This window comes from Scyliorhinus torazame, chromosome 8, assembly GCF_047496885.1.
Source record: "Scyliorhinus torazame isolate Kashiwa2021f chromosome 8, sScyTor2.1, whole genome shotgun sequence".
NCBI classification, from domain to species: domain Eukaryota; kingdom Metazoa; phylum Chordata; class Chondrichthyes; order Carcharhiniformes; family Scyliorhinidae; genus Scyliorhinus; species Scyliorhinus torazame.
The window spans coordinates 101,933,011-101,945,809 of record NC_092714.1 but is presented as its reverse complement, the minus strand read 5'-3'; the positions used below and the strand labels follow the sequence as shown (position 1 = coordinate 101,945,809).

The 12,799-nt window shown below is 47.5% G+C and overlaps 1 protein-coding gene across 1 annotated transcript in view; it reads left to right on the top strand.

The window, feature by feature from the left end:
- The window catches only part of LOC140428014 (TLR adapter interacting with SLC15A4 on the lysosome-like), a 33,690-nt gene extending 22,331 nt beyond the window's left edge, over positions 1-11,359 (top strand). The window contains exon 2 of the mRNA XM_072513962.1: positions 6,427-11,359. Within this exon, the coding sequence (XP_072370063.1) occupies positions 6,429-7,331 (903 nt within the window). The 5' untranslated portion in view covers positions 6,427-6,428 and the 3' untranslated portion in view covers positions 7,332-11,359. The remainder of the gene's footprint in view (positions 1-6,426) is intronic.
- Positions 11,360-12,799: the final 1,440 nt, after the last annotated feature.

The following is a 12,799-nucleotide window of genomic DNA, read 5'->3' as shown; positions in this document are numbered from 1 at the left end:
AGTGATTTCGCAGGTGGTGAAGGCCCGGGTCAAACCAGGCTGGGGGTTAGCTCTATTTGGAGTTGCGGAAGAGCCGGGAGTGCAGGAGGCGAAAGAGGCCGATGTCATGGCCTTTGCGTCCCTAGTAGCCCGGCGCAGGATCCTACTCATGTGGAAGGAGGCGAAACCCCCCGGACTGGAGGCCTGGGTAAATGATATGGCGGGGTTCATTAAACTGGAGCAGATAAAGTTTGCCTTGAGAGGATCGGCTCAAGGGTTCACCAGGCGGTGGCAGCCATTTCTCGACTACCTAGGGGAACGTTAGAGGGAAGACAGATGACCAGCAGCAGCAACCCAGAGGGAGGAGGGGGGGGGGGGGTAGTTTAGTTTAGTTTAGGTCAATAGCCAAGGAGGTTTTGTTACCTGTGTATTGTTAAAATTTTCTGTTTTGTTATTGTTTCGTTTGCTTTGTAAGAGGGAAAAATTGTTGTTTGGAAAAGGTTTTCAATAAAATATATTTTTAAAAAAAAGAATACTTCCATGAATGCCCCAAACCCAGAACCAATCTCTCTCAGTCATCCTATGTCCTCAATAATTCAGTACATTCCAATTCAAGAGGCTATATTGATAAAAATTTAGAAAGAGAAAAAATAAATTGGTGCAGTGAAAGAACTATTTTACATTGCCTATTATATTTCCTTCTCTTTTCTTTCTCCTCTTCTGCCGGAAACTGTCCTTATTTTGAGCAACAGTGTGGCAATCATTGACAACCCTCCAGTACCTCACCCATTCAGCAGATATCAGTCTAGGCTATTCAAACGTGGAGGCCATCATAACCCAGCCAGATCTTGTTCTCATCCACCATTCAGGTGCCAATAGAGACCACAGGAAGCCATCTTGGTTGTCTTGTTTTTTCCTGTGTGACCTGGGGCAATTGCAAGAATCATACTGCAGTGCCAGTTGAAATCAGTCAACTAGGCATAAAGCAGGTGTGAAGCCTGAGATCTGTTTCTCCTTGCAGCTTACTGTTCAATCAAGCAGTCCACTATACCCAATGACTCATTGGGGGAGCTTATTGAATATTTGTGGTGAATGTATTCACCCAAGCATGAACTGTCTGTATAGTGCTGTGACCTATGACCTGGAAATAATGATACTGTCTACTTCCAGGTACTGTACTGGAACCCCGGTGGGCTCCGCCTCTGGCTCCGCCCTCACCGGAGCAATATATAGACCGGCCACCTGTGAGTGGCACTCATTTGAACAGCCGACACTGGCAGGCGAGTTCATGGATAATAAAGCCTAATGTTCACTCGTTCTCGTGGTCTCACAGTGAATTGACGGTCTAACAATTTATTATCCATCGACAGCACCATGGAAGCCGCTCAAAAGCCAGATAAGCTCGAACTCGACACGCGAGCGACAGAGGCCAAGGATATCTTCGAACATTGGCTTCGCTGCTTTGAGGCCTACCTCGTCTCCTCCACAACACCTCCCACTGAAGCCCTCAAGCTGCGACTCCTCCACACTCTGGTTAGCCATCAAATCTCCGTGATGAAAGAGAATGTTGCCACATACGAGGCGGCGGTCGCAACCCTCAAGACGCATTTCGTGAAGCCTGTAAACGAGGTGTTCGCCCGACACCTTCTCACTACTCGCCGTCAACGCGCCGGGGAATCGCTGGACGAGTACCTGGAAAACCTGAACCTACTCGCAAGGAACTGCAGCTATCGGGATGTGACGGTGGAGGAGCACATGAACCTACAGATCCGTGACACCTACGTGGCTGGGGTCCGATCGAACTGCATAAGGCAGCGCCTGCTGGGAAACGGGACCTCTGATCTTGAGCGCTGGCGCATGTGCCGTGGGACAGGGCATCTGGGGGCTCGTTGAGCTTCCCAGGGCGATATACTATATCGTAGTTATAGGTGGAGTGTTTGATCCTCCACCTCAAGATCTTATCGTTCTTGATTTTGCCCCGCTGCGTATTGTCGAACATGAAGGCTACCGATCGTTGGTTGGTGACGAGGGTAAACTTCCGACCAGCGAGGTAGTGCCTCCAGTGCCGCACGGCTTCCACGATGGCTTGGGTTTCTTTTTCGACCGAGGAATGTCGAATTTCAGAGGTGGTGAGGGTGCGTGAAAAGAACGCTACCGGTCTGCCTGCTTGGTTGAGGGTGGCGGCGAGAGCGACCTCCGATGCATCGCTCTCCATCTGGAAGGGGACGGACTCGTCCACCGCGCATCGTGGCTTTGGCGATGTCCGCCTTGATGCAGCTGAAGGCCTGGCCGGCCTCAGTTGCCAGTGGAAAAATGGTGGCCTTAATTAACGGCGGGCTTTGTCCGCATACTGGGGGACCCACTGGGCGTAATGGGAGAAGAATCCAAGGCACCTCTTCAGGGCCTTGGGACAGTGAGGCAGAGGGAGTTGCAGGAGTGGGCGCATACGATCAGGATTGGGTCCTAGGACCCCGTTCTCCACGACGTAGCCGAGGATGGCTAGTCTGGTTGTGTGGAAAATGCATTTCTCCTTGTTGTAGGTGAGGTTGAGTTTTTGGGCGGTTTGGAGAAATCAGTGGAGGTTGGCGTCGTGGTCCTGCTGATCATGGACGCATATGGTGACATTGTCCAAGTACGGAAATGTGGCCCGCAGCCCGTACTGGTCCACCATTCGGTCCATTGCATTTTGGAACACCAAAACCCCATTCGTGACGCCAAAGGGGACCCGGAGGAAATGGAAAAGGCAGCCATCTGCCTCAAAGGCCGTGTAGTGGCGGACCACCGGGCGGATTGGGAGCTGGTGGTATGCAGACTTCAGATCCACCGTGGAGAACACGCGGTAGTGCGCGATCTGATTTACCATGTCTGCAATCCGGGGAATGGGGTACGCATTGAGTTGCATATACCGGTTAATGGTTTGGCTGTAATCAACTACCATCCGGAACTTTTCCCCGGTCTTGACGACCACCACCTGAGCTCTCCAGCGGCTATTGCTGGCCTCTATGACCCCCTCCCGCAAGAGACGCTGGACCTCGTACCTAATGAACGTCCTGTCCTGCATACTATACCGCTTGCTTCTGGTGGCGACTGGCTTGCAGTCGGCGGTGAGGTTTGCGAAGAGAGGGGGAGGGTCGACTTTTAGAGTCGCGAGTGGGGGTAGGGGTCCCCTGAACTTAAGAGTAAGGCTCCTGAGGTTATATTGGAAGTCGAGTCCCAATAGGAGAGGAGCACAGAGGTCTGGGAGCACATATAGTTTAAAATTAGTGTACTCAGTGCCCTGTATCGCTAGGGTTGCAGTAGTGCACCCTCGAATTTGCACCGAGTGCGACCTAGAGGCGAGGGAGATGGTTTGTTGCGTTGGGAAAATTGGGAGCGAGCAGCGTCTTACCATGTCCGGGTGAATGAACCTCTCTATGCTCCCGGAGTCGAAAAGGCAAGGTGTCTCGTACCCGTTAACCCGGACGGCTATCATGGAGCTCTGGAGGTGCGTGGGTCGCAACTGGTCCAGGGTGACCGCGCTGAGTTGCGGGTAGCCGGTGGCGTGATCGGAGGTGCTGGGGCGGCCCCGCGATGACTGTCCGTGTAGATCGTACACGTCGAGCGGCGGAACAGATGGCGGCCCCCGTTGGTCGAGCGTGGCGGGCGGTGAGGAAGAGGACGTCCAAGATGGCGGCCCTCATGGATCGCACGTGGCCGGCCGCTTGGGGGAGGATGGCCAAGGTGGCGCCCCCCGTGAGTTGCACGTGTTGTGAGGCGGCGGAGTCGGCAGACACGCTGCCACATTGCGGGGTCTGTGGGCCTATAAGTCTGAGGATCGGGTCTGTGAGTTAGAGTTCTTAGACCTGGCCAGGCAGACCTTGGAGAAGTGTCCTTTTCACCCTCAGCTGTTGTAGTTCATGTTTTGGGCCGGGCAGTGCTGCCGGGGGTGTTGAGACTGGCCGCAAAAATAACAGGGTAGCCCCCCATGATGGGCGGGCGGCTGCGCGGCACAGGCCTGGGGTAGTCTCTGCTCGGGGGCCAACAAGAGGGTCGCATGGTCGGCCGGGACGCAGTAAGGCTCTGAAAAGCAACCTCCAGTGGGGTGGCTATCTTTACCGTGTCGTCCAGGTCCTGGGCCCCTTTTTTGAGCACTATGGACTCACTTAATTCGACTGGACTCCCGCCACGTAGATATCTCGGACGGCGAGCTCCATGTGCTGAGTGGCCGTAATGGCCTGGTAATTATAGTTGCATGCGAGGGCTTTGAGGAGCGCTGGCGGTGAGTGGTGAAGACGTGTCGCGCGTAGACCTCGTTCACAGGCCGTATGTAGAGGCGTTCGAGCAGCGCGAGGGCATCTGTATAGGAGGCGGCCTCGTCGAGCTGGACAGAAATGCGATGGCTCACCCGTGCGTGGAGGAGGCTCAGCTTCTGTTCATCAGTGACGGATGGCGTGGACGACGTGGCGAGGTAGGCCTTGAAGCATTGAAACCAGTGCGAAAAAATTTATTTTGCCTCCGCGGCCTGCGGATCGAGTTCCAGTCTGTCAGATTTGAGGGCTGATTCCATAGTTGTATGTAAGCTGATTAAATTGATGCGACCATTAATTCACTCAAAGACACGAGGAGAAGTAAACCGTGGTTTTAATCAGCTTAGAACAGTGCCTGCCTGCGACTGGCACAATACTGGGAACTGCCTGCAGGTCAGCTGCTCTTTATACTTCCCCTTAAGGGGAGGAGCCATGGGCGGAGCCCATACATGCCCCAACATATCCCCCTGTGGGTGAAGCCACACAATGGCCCATAGGTGGAGCCCACAGGGTTAACAACATAACACAACAGCAGAACATGATACAAATGCACTGGTGAATTATTAGCACAATACATTCACCACAAAAGGCACTGCACAGCATATTCACACTGTTCGGTTTCCCTGCGTACGTCCACAGCGACCAGGGCACATCGTTCATGAGCGATGAGCTGCGTCAGTACCTGCTCAGTAAAGGCATCGCCTCGAGCAGGACTACGAGCTATAACCCGCAGGGATACGGGCAGGTGGAGAGGGAGAATGCGACGGTATGGAAGGCCATCCTTCTGGCCCTCTGGTCTAGAAGTCTCCCGACCCCGCGCTGGCAGGAGGTTCTCCCCGATACCCTCCACTCCATTAGATCACTCCTCTGCACAGCCACGAACGAGACCCCTCACGACCGTTTGTTTGACTTCCCCAGGAAGTCCATCTCCGGGGTCTCGCTTCCATACTGGCTGACAACTCCGGGACCTGTCCTTCTCCGGAGGCATACGAGGAGCCATAAGACCGACCCCCTGGTCGAGAGAGTCCAGCTGCTGCACGCCAATCCCCAGTACGCCTACATCGTGCACCAGGACGGACGGCAAGATACGGTCTCACTACGAGACCTGGCGCCAGCTGGTTCCCCTGCCAACGCGCCCCCCTCCCCACTGCCAACCGCCATCCCCAGCGCCCCTTCCGCCCCCTGGGTCTCCTGTACTGTCCCACACTGGCACTGGCGCAACCCAAAACCCCCCTGCCTAACCCTTCCCCTCAACCATCTCCGACTGAAGCTCAAGCTCCAGACACATCGCCCCCCGAGTCACCACCTGCAACAACCGTGCCCGCCGCATCGCCAGAGCTGAGGAGGTCTAAAAGAACGACCCGGCCTCCAGACAGACTGAATATTTAATGACCCCACGTCACCCCCGCTGGACTTGATTTTGTAACAGGGGGTGAATGTGGTGAATGTATTCACCTGAGCATGAACTGTCTGTATAATGCTGTGACCTATGACCTGGAAATGATGATATTGTCCACTTCCAGGTACTGTACTGGAACACCGGTGGACTCCGCCTCTGGCTCCGCCCTCACCAGGGCAACATATAGACCGGCCACCTGTGGGTGGCACTCATTTGTACAGCCGACACTGGCAGGCGGGTTCATGGATAATAAAGCCTAATGTTCACTTGTTCTCATGGTCTCACAGTGAATTGACGGTATAACAATATTTTTCTGAGAATTTTGACAGGGTGGTGAAAAGGCTTCCCTTTTGTACAGGGATGGGATTTCTTTCAGTCTTTCCAGCTGTGTGATCTTCTAACCCCCCAAAGGCGGTGCTCCAGCGGTGGGATAGACGAGCCATTGATCCTGCCAGTGACTAATGAAGAATCCCATCCGCTGCTGCTGCAGTGGGGGGGGGGGGGGGAGGGGAGACGGCGGAGGAAAATCCCATAGTGTTTCAATATTGCTCTCGCTGACTTGACGCCTCTCCTCGTGCATTAAAGGAAAAGTTACTTAGTTCCCCAACAAATATTCACTTCCTTTATGACCTTATTTTTATCTCATATTCCAAGCATTGGCTTTTCCTTTGTAACATTGTCTTGAGGCAATTATTTTTCAGCTTGCAAATCTCCATTTGCATTTTATCTGTGCTTTACTTTTTTTTAATTGGTTCTCAACAGGGATGTTAAGTGAAGGTTTCATCTGCGGAATTCCTTACTGGAATGAAAATCAAAGTGAAAACGGGACGGAAAGGAGTGAGCAGGATCAACAAAACACGTCAGAGGATGATATGGTTCAAGAGCTGACTCCTGTCAGTACCTTTAAGCATTATTCTCGCTCTGATATACCTAACAGGGCTCTGTCACTTCTTCAAAGGTGTAAATCCATTGGCAGATCTTTCCGATCAACCGCACAGGAAAAAATAAATATACCTTCGCTACGGGTCTCAAAGGTGGCGCCTATCGCAAGGCAGAAGTCTCTTGTTGTCGATATTCCAGGGAGCTCCAGTGTGAACAAGGAAACCTATTTGGTTCCCTCGTGTTGTAAAAGTATTTGTGATAATTACAATGACCTACAGATTGCAGGAGATCAGGTGCTGCCAATTAATTCAGAAACATCTGGCCTGACGTCTCTGAGCAGTTACGAAGCAAATATGGTGCCGTTCTTGTATTCGTCAGAAATTCCATTGCCAATGGAGTCCCCTAAGCTGTCAGCAGAGTTCCCAAACAAACCAGTCAACAGTGACACTTCCTGTTGGCGGATTTGCAGCGCGAGAGACAAGAGCATCATTCAGCACTCTCAGCCGCTTACCAATTCATTACTCAATGATTATCTCGAACAGAAAGTTCTAGAACTGTACAAGCAGTACATGATGGACAGTATGGTAAGCAGCGCATCACCAACAAAAATCATGGAATCAGAACTTGTAATGAGTAATGTTGACCAAATTAGCATGATGATATCACGGGAGCAGAATATGGAAACTACAAAGGCGAAGGACATGGTGATCAGCTGCTTGTTGCGACTTGCAAGTGAAATACAATCGAATGAACTCAGTACACCAAATTTACAGATATCTGCTTGAAAGAAATAAACTGTTCAAAATTGGGTTCGCTCAGTTCTAAATATAAGTTAATAAAAATAAGAATTAAAGTTGCCACTTGTAGCTATGTCCATGATTGAACAGGATAGGTACAGAAGAGGGTGTGATGATAGTTTGAAATCTGATTGCTTGCTTCCTTGATCCTGAAAATAGTTTGAAAAATTTGTGACCACAATTTGTGTTTATCTTGCACCTAAAATCCCCAAGATACTTCACAGGAGCGCCGCCAAATAAAATTTGGCACTGAGCCAAAAGGGAAGATACTAGGACAGATAACCAAATGTTTGGTCCAAGAGGTAAATTTTAAGGAGTGTCTTCAAGGGGGAGAAGAGAGAAGGGAATTTCGGACAAAAGGGTCTTAGCCATTGAAAATGGCCAACAAAGAGGATATACAAGTGTGCAGAATTGGAGTAGCACAGTGATTCCAGGGGTTGTTGGGCTGGAGAAGGCTGCAGAAAAAGGAATGGACGAGACCATGGAAGGACTTTAAAGCAAGGATGAGAATTTTAATGTCTCCACATTGCTGGACTGTGATCCAATGTAGGTCAGTGCGCACAGGATAGTTGGTGAATGAAATTTGTGTGCAAGTTTGGACATGAGTAGCAGAACTTTGGGTGAACTTAAATTTATGGATGGGAGCTGTCCAGGGTTACAGTGAAAGTGTTAAGTCCAATGGTAAACAAATGCATGAATGAGGATTTTGGTAGTGAATGAGCTGAGGCAGTGGAAGAGTTGGGTGCTGGTGCAAACAGTGAATCTTACTGATGGCATGGACATGCAGTACTAAACTCATCTCAAAATGGCACCAGGTTTGTGGAGAGTCTGATTCAGCCTTAGACAGTTGGCATGCAGAGGGATGGGATAGCTAGAGAATTCTCCCAAAGTCCTGGTCGAGATTTATCCCACCACTCCCCATTCTCTCCCCCCCCCCCCCCCCCCCCCAACCAAACTAATGCCTGAAAACAAACTATGGTCTTTTACCTCATTATTTTTTGTGGAACGCTACTATGAGCAAATTGATGGCCAGGTTTCCAAGATTACCTTCCAAGGAGGGTTATTTCAATGCAAAACGTTAACTCTGTTTGTGTCCACAGATGCTGGGCAGGATTCTTCGTTTGGGAGACTAGGTTCTTCCGCCAAGCTGAATTGTATCTAGTTGGCACCCGCTGGGAGCATAAATCAGGAAGCGATTCCCAATCCTTAGCCATGCAATGTTTTGCACGGCAAGGATTGCGAGGGATTCTGTAAGGAATACCATCATCGAGCCGCCATTTTGAGTAGGCAGCCCGATAGCGAGGTCCTGAGGTTGGGCCCCTTTTTCCCTGCAATGCAATTCAGCCCCCCCCCCCCCCCCACCCCCTGCCCACGCCCACCAGGAGAGAGACTCATGTCTGGAAGCCCACCAGGAGAGAGACCCTTGTCTGGGAGCTAGAGAACAGTCCAGACAGAAGCAGTGAAAAAAATCACTGCTTTAACAATCACCTGGGCAATATACCTGCTGGCTCAAGCACGGGAAGCAGCACTTGCAAATCCTGGAAAGAGAAAACCAATCAGCTGGTTTTAAACTCCCTCAGATCTTTGATCTGCAAACCATTTATTCATTTCTCTTTGATATTAATTTTACTAGGCTGTGATTGACAGCTTCCACACACACCCAACTGTCAGAATTGCTCCATTCATCTGCTTTACGGTTGAGTAACTTTGAAGAGGTCAGCTGTGAAACTAGCTTAATGTTTATAAACATCAAGCTTTCATTGACAGTTCCTGGATCACTTCAAACAGGGGTAAATGTTTTCTGTTAGTTTCACAGCTGACCATTTCAAAGTCACTCAACTGTGAAGGGAGATGAATGGAAAGCACTTAATCATTCCACCTCTGAGAAAGGTAAAATGGTTTTGTACAGCAGCAAGAAGGTCCCAAGGATAGAGAGTGTGACTGCTGTGCAGAACTGGGCACACTTTCTTCCCCTACACTTGGGAGTATGCTCCTTCTATGCCGTTGCACCTTGAGAATGCTGAGGCCATGATAATGACCTCAACATAGAAAGAGACTAGAACTTAATCACTTCAAATGGATTACACTCTGGGAGCACTCTGTCTAATTTGGATTTGGGGGTGGTGGTAGAGGAACTGTGGCCACAGTGTTTCCTAGATTTTCCAAATAAACTTCTCAAGAATGTAAGAGGGACAAAAATATTGCTTTAAATACACTATTAACTGTAATACACACAGTTTGGGATTTAATACTTATGTTAAAGATGGTTTGAATCACATGTGGATCACATGGCAATGGAGAGATGTGCTGCTTGGCTTGCAGCCAGGTAGGCAGTGCCAGGGAGAAGTGTCAAGGTGTCAGGGTATCCCCTGACACTGAGCATGTCCTTCTCTCTGTGTTCACCTCCACCCCGGAGGTTATACTTTCCTGTGCATCCTAGTGGCTTCCCTTCACTTTTTTCAAAAGCAGTTGGAAACCACATCGACATGACGTCACATTGGTGTGGGGTAATTCTACATGTGGGGGGGGGGGGGGGCGGGGGGAATGATACAACGGAGAAGTCTGCTAATTATATAAAAATGTATTGAAATGAGTTTCCTGACCTTCCTGGGCGGGAACCTCTTTACGTCACCGGTGAGGGGTGGGGAGAATCGGAAAACAAAATCTCGCCGGCAAGATTCTCGTTTTCCGAGTCTCGTGATATTTGGTGCCCATGCCGCTGTTCATCGTGGCCATACTTAGACCAACAAAAATTGATGAATTCTGGTGAGGAGGAAGTAGCAGAAATTAAATTTAATTAGTAAAAACTTAACACCTGTGTCATGTGAGAGTACCTGTAAGAAATGGGTGCTTAAGAAATGTACCTTTAAGAAATGGGTGTTTATTAGTGATGTCAGAGCGTGGGTGGAGCTGGGCTGTCTGTCAGCTTTTTACTTTCGTTTTTGAGCAGGCTGCAGGGTGTGTTTTAGTTTCGTTTTCAGTGTTGGCGCTGAAGCCAGACAGAGCAGGTGTACTGTTGATCTCTCAGCCATCAAAAGACTATCTCTTGATCATTTGGTGAATTCAGAATTATAAATGTTTTCAGTAGTGAATGTAAACCTGATGTGCCACTGTTAAAAGGTGTTTCTTCTGTCTTCTGGATGTTGTTTGGAAAGTTATTAAGGATTACTTAGTGTTGTGTTCTTTGGGGGTTGTATTTGAATTGATGGTTGCTAAGATGTTCACTGTATGTTTCTAAAAGGTTAACTTGAGTTCATAGAATAAACATTGTTTTGCTTTAAAAAATACTTTTCCATTTCTGCTGTACCACACCTGTAGAGTGGGTTGTGTGCTCCCCATACCACAATCTATCAAAAGTTGTGGATCAGGTGAACTCCATGATACGCTTTGGGGGTTCTCTAAACCCTGGCCCATAATACCTGGTCCAAATGAGGATCTAAATATTTTTTATCTTGATTGTACATTATGTTTGCACCTTAATGTTTGGATATGTTCTATTGAAATCCTTTTCAAGTTGCACTGAGAATCCCTTGTTTGAGGCACTCTTGCTTTTACTGTAAGTAAAATGTTGCTACCTGTATCAAAAGCCAAAGTGCCAATTTGGCAATAAAAATTTTATGTGATAAAATCTGATTTCTTAAATAATATACTATTTTGTCTCAATCATATTAAATTCTAAGTATTTTTGGATCACATTTTTAAAAAATGGAAACTGCTTTCTGTTGACAATTTTTAAATATTAAATATTACAAGTGTTTAAGGCTAGTAACCATGCACAGCAGTTAAATTGTGTAGTTAATATAATAAAAAAACAGAAAATACTGGACAATCTCAGCAGATCTGACCTATTGAGATTGCCCTGTATTTTCTGTTCTTGTTTCGGATTCATGTATCCGCTATAATTTGCTGTAAAAATGTTTCTGCCCTGTTTGAATCCTTTTTCATGTTTCAAATGAAAAGGCTGTATGATTTTCTTATTGATTCATTAAAACATTTTTTTTCTGTTTTGACTTCAACATGAATTAAGGAGTGTTATGCTTTGTTAATTCTACAGTTCTTCTGTAACTTGAAAAAGGATACTTAATTTCAGTATGTCCTCTGAAAAGGTTCCTTTACCTGCACGTTGCAGGAAAAAAAGCTTTGAATGTTTTCGAGAAAGGGATAATTTAGTTCACCGTTCAGATCTGAATTTCAATCCGCAGTCTTTGGCGGTGTGGGGGTGGGGGGTGGGGGGTGCGTGCAGATACAATGTTGAGGCAAGCAGAAGAATCTTTATCTGTTGTTTGAGTTCATACTATTCTTCAACTGCTCAGCTTGAGACATGCACACCCTTCGCACTGAACTTCACTAAACGATCCTTCAAACTCATTTTGGAGATTTTTTTTCTCATCTCACTGTCACTTTTATGCAGTTTGAAATAAGAAATCTTCGCATTCGCTTTCAAAAATCAATGGAAAATAAAAAGCAGCCCGGTGAACCGCCAGCTGCTGTATTGCTATGAGCCTGTTTAACGCTGCTGGTGTCAATCAACCCCCTTTCAAATTTAAAGAAGTTTGCATTGCCAGATGAAAGGGATAAACTTTCCTCCATTTGATATGCCACATTGCACATCGCAGAAGAAAAAATAAATTGTGATCCACACAGAGGTATATTTTCTGGACCGTTCTAGTTATGTAGCTAAAAACAAAGAAAATATATTCCTCTATGTTTGTTTTCTTTTTGGCAGGGAGAACTGAAATAGAACTGAAATGTCATTGATATGAGGTTGTATTTAATCCTGTTAGATACCCATTTTGTGATCTTTGACTTTGACCCTGCTCTACTCAAACCCTACAATGTTTGTATGTGTGAGTGTGTGTGCTTGATATCTTTTTTGATTTTGGGTGTGAGATCAAGATGCACGTAGCAGAAATGGTGTGAGAGCAAATGTATGCAGTTAGCGTCAGGCCAAAATTTTGACACAGCTTAATTAATGAAGGCGTACAACCAGGATTTTTTGAGAGCAGGATAGTATGACTATTGCTGAGAACTACAATGCTTGCACAATAATTAATGTTGCAGCGAGAAAGGTGTGAGGAGCAGACCAAAGTGTGCCACCTGGCTGATGATTTTTCTTCTTAGGATGGATCCCAGCAGTGCAACTATGCAATGGAAGACCAAAGGTTACACAGTGAGTCCGTGCACAGGACATTCTGAGTGGAAGAAAGGTAGCAAAGCAAGAGCGGTGGTATGCCAACTATGATCAGCATATGACAACTCACTTAATCTACCCTGGATGATGGGCATGACCAAACTAATTTCAAGACTCAATTCACTGTACTTTGGTACATGTGACAATAAATATCAATCAATCGAGACCTTAATAAGAGGAAGCCAGAAGTGTCACAATTAACGACACTATGTAGAAACAGCAAAATGAAATCACAACTGTATTTGTCAATTTCTTTTTAGAACTT